The sequence below is a fragment of the Stegastes partitus genome, unplaced genomic scaffold (assembly GCF_000690725.1).
Source record: "Stegastes partitus isolate 25-593 unplaced genomic scaffold, Stegastes_partitus-1.0.2 Scaffold267, whole genome shotgun sequence".
NCBI classification, from domain to species: domain Eukaryota; kingdom Metazoa; phylum Chordata; class Actinopteri; family Pomacentridae; genus Stegastes; species Stegastes partitus.
This window is the reverse complement of record NW_007577998.1, coordinates 488,053-490,611: the sequence shown is the minus strand read 5'-3', so window position 1 is coordinate 490,611 and position 2,559 is coordinate 488,053. Positions and strand designations below refer to the sequence as shown.

General features: G+C 39.5%; 1 protein-coding gene across 2 annotated transcripts in view; it reads right to left on the bottom strand.

Annotated features, from left to right (window-relative positions):
- Positions 1–2,559, bottom strand: part of adam12b (ADAM metallopeptidase domain 12b) — a 95,037-nt gene that overhangs the window by 11,242 nt on the left and 81,236 nt on the right. For both annotated transcript variants that reach the window (XM_008282348.1, XM_008282347.1), the window contains exon 20: positions 2,174–2,282. In XM_008282348.1, the coding sequence (XP_008280570.1) occupies positions 2,174–2,282 (109 nt within the window). The remainder of the gene's footprint in view (positions 1–2,173; positions 2,283–2,559) is intronic.

The window sequence follows — 2,559 nt, the reverse complement described above, 5'->3', positions numbered from 1 at the left end:
GTGTCTTTTCATCGGCTTGTATCGGCTCATATCTGTGTAAGTGTGTGTATTTATTTCTTTCTATCCCTGAGTGGATCTAAGCAGACTCATTAGCAGCTCTAATCACATGCTGCACATCATCAGAGGAGAAAAACGCACTTTTTGAAGTGAGACAGAGAGTGTGGAGCGTTCGTATCCATCTGGGTCGACCACACTCGGGTCGAATTTGGGTTACTTTTGGAAATCAGGCGTCTATTAATTTTCTTAAATGCATGTCTGCTCCTGGTAGGTTTAACAGACTAATGAAATTCTGACTCATTGTTAGACAAAATGATGATTAGATTAATCCAACACGTATTTATGCGCATGAACCTACTGAACCTTAAAACCCCTCGGGCAGGTTTTGAAAGTTGTCTTGAAGAAATTGGCAAAATTCCACCGTTTATCAGCCAGAAAGTTTAAAAACAAAAACAATGAATTTTCAAGGGTCCTTGAACTGCTCGCGTGTGACTTGTGGTTTCAATTGGAAAATGAACTAAATCTAAGCCTGTAATTGGGATATTTAATCAGAATTACTTTCTGCACGCTTCATTTGAAAATCTGCCAACAAGAAACTGTTTGCTTTGAACAAACTCTGTACAAAAAAAGAAACTGTGCAGCTTAGCAGAACAGTAAAAACAGAACCTGAATCAGCTTCAACCGAGAGTCACATGACAATAAATCTAAAACTTCTTGGCTGAAGTGCAAAAAAAATATGTAAAAATCTCAGCTGTAAAACATGCATAGGATGTAGAGTCACCATTGTTTTCTAGTCTTGGTAACAGCTGCAGCTTGTTGCACTTTTTTAAAGCAAAATAAGCAATTACACAATTCAACTTTTGCTGGTTTTTAAAACTTTTTGACTTGTTTACAGCCTTATAACTGTCCCATACTGCAAATAACACATTTTTGAGTACTCTTTACTTCTAGTCATGGCTAAGCTGTTTCCATAAAGGTGCTGGACTTTATACTGCAGTGAAAAATGAGCCCACAGTGAGTAGAAATGTACCAGGAACAAAGAAAACGGCCAAAAACTGTATGGGGCTCAGAGATTTAAATGACAATAAAAAAAAGGCCTTTAGTGCAGCCACTCGCTTTGTGTTATTAAAAGCTTTAATCTGAGACATTAAGGTGTAGTGGAGGCATCAAAGGTAAAACTAAAGTCATAAAGCCCGCATTAGTGTGAAAAAGCTGATGTCAGAGCGAGTCGTAAAACTCGAAAACAACATTATTAGATATGACGCTCTGAAATAGTAAAAGCCAGAGTCCGACCACATGTCCTGACCAGCTGTTCGCCCTCCGATCCAGAACAAACCAATAACGCCTAAAATGGCCAGAAAGGATTTGGCTGCTGGACAACACACACACACGCACACACGGCGTACACACTCATAATGCAGATGCATTTTCAACGAGAGCACGCTGACTGACATCTGGACATCAGCGAGTGGCTGAAGTCGTCACGGTAACCAGAATGGACAGGCTGTTTCAAATAGTCTCTCTGGTGCACAGAATACTATTAAAGTCAAACTAGATGAACTTACACACCGATATTAGATGTCATTTTTAAATACAGTCACCGGAGACACACAAATCAGATCGCCGTACACACACTCCTGCATATAAATGCCCGGGCCTTTATTTAGTCACACAAACTAAAGGCAATCTCCCACCGTGCTTATCATCTCCAACAAACAAATCAAAACCTATTTTATTCCTCAGCCTGAATCAATCAACTCTTCCCTCTTCTCACGAGTAAAAAAAAACAACAACAAGCTTTTCATCACAAACAAATATTAAAGGGTTCAAATCATAACATCCCGAGCCTCATTTAAATGGAGTAATCTCTCCGTTAAAGTTTCTCGGTGTCCTGTCAACAACAGCTCTGTAATTAATATTTCTTCGAGAGAGATATATAGTGAGGCTGAATCAATTACCAGGTTTCGATCTCATCTTGTTTTGTCAACAAGGATGGAAACGTGGCGACTCTGAGCTGAGGCTGGGCTGCAGGTTAGCGGACTGCTCTAACCGGATGTCATTACAAAAGTAATCAAATGACAGAAATGAGCACACAAACATTCATAAAGACTAAATATATTACTGTTTGTGAGCACACGGTGTTCACCAACACACATGCACAAAGCTGTTGACTCACCTTGTACATGCTGGCTCCAGAGGGTTTGGGTGGAGGTTTGCGTCGGGGTGTGGGTCTGTACATGGACTCGGTCCTGATGGGGCTCGTGGGCCTCTTGGTTTCCACAGATCTATGAGCATCACAACAGAACTTAAAGGTCTCATCTCTAGTTTTTTCCTATTTGATCATTTGACATTTCAGGTATATTTAGATTAATTTCTGGTTGTTCACATACAGTTGATAAAAAGAATGAACATTTTTTGTTTTGCAGCTCAACAGTTTAGTGTTTCTGAGTGTAAACTCTGCCAAAATGTTACCCAATGATGCTTTTCTGAGCTTTAACTTTCTTATTTGATCATTTGATCTTGTACTGACTTTACACTTTTTCTTTTTTGAGCTGTTGTAAC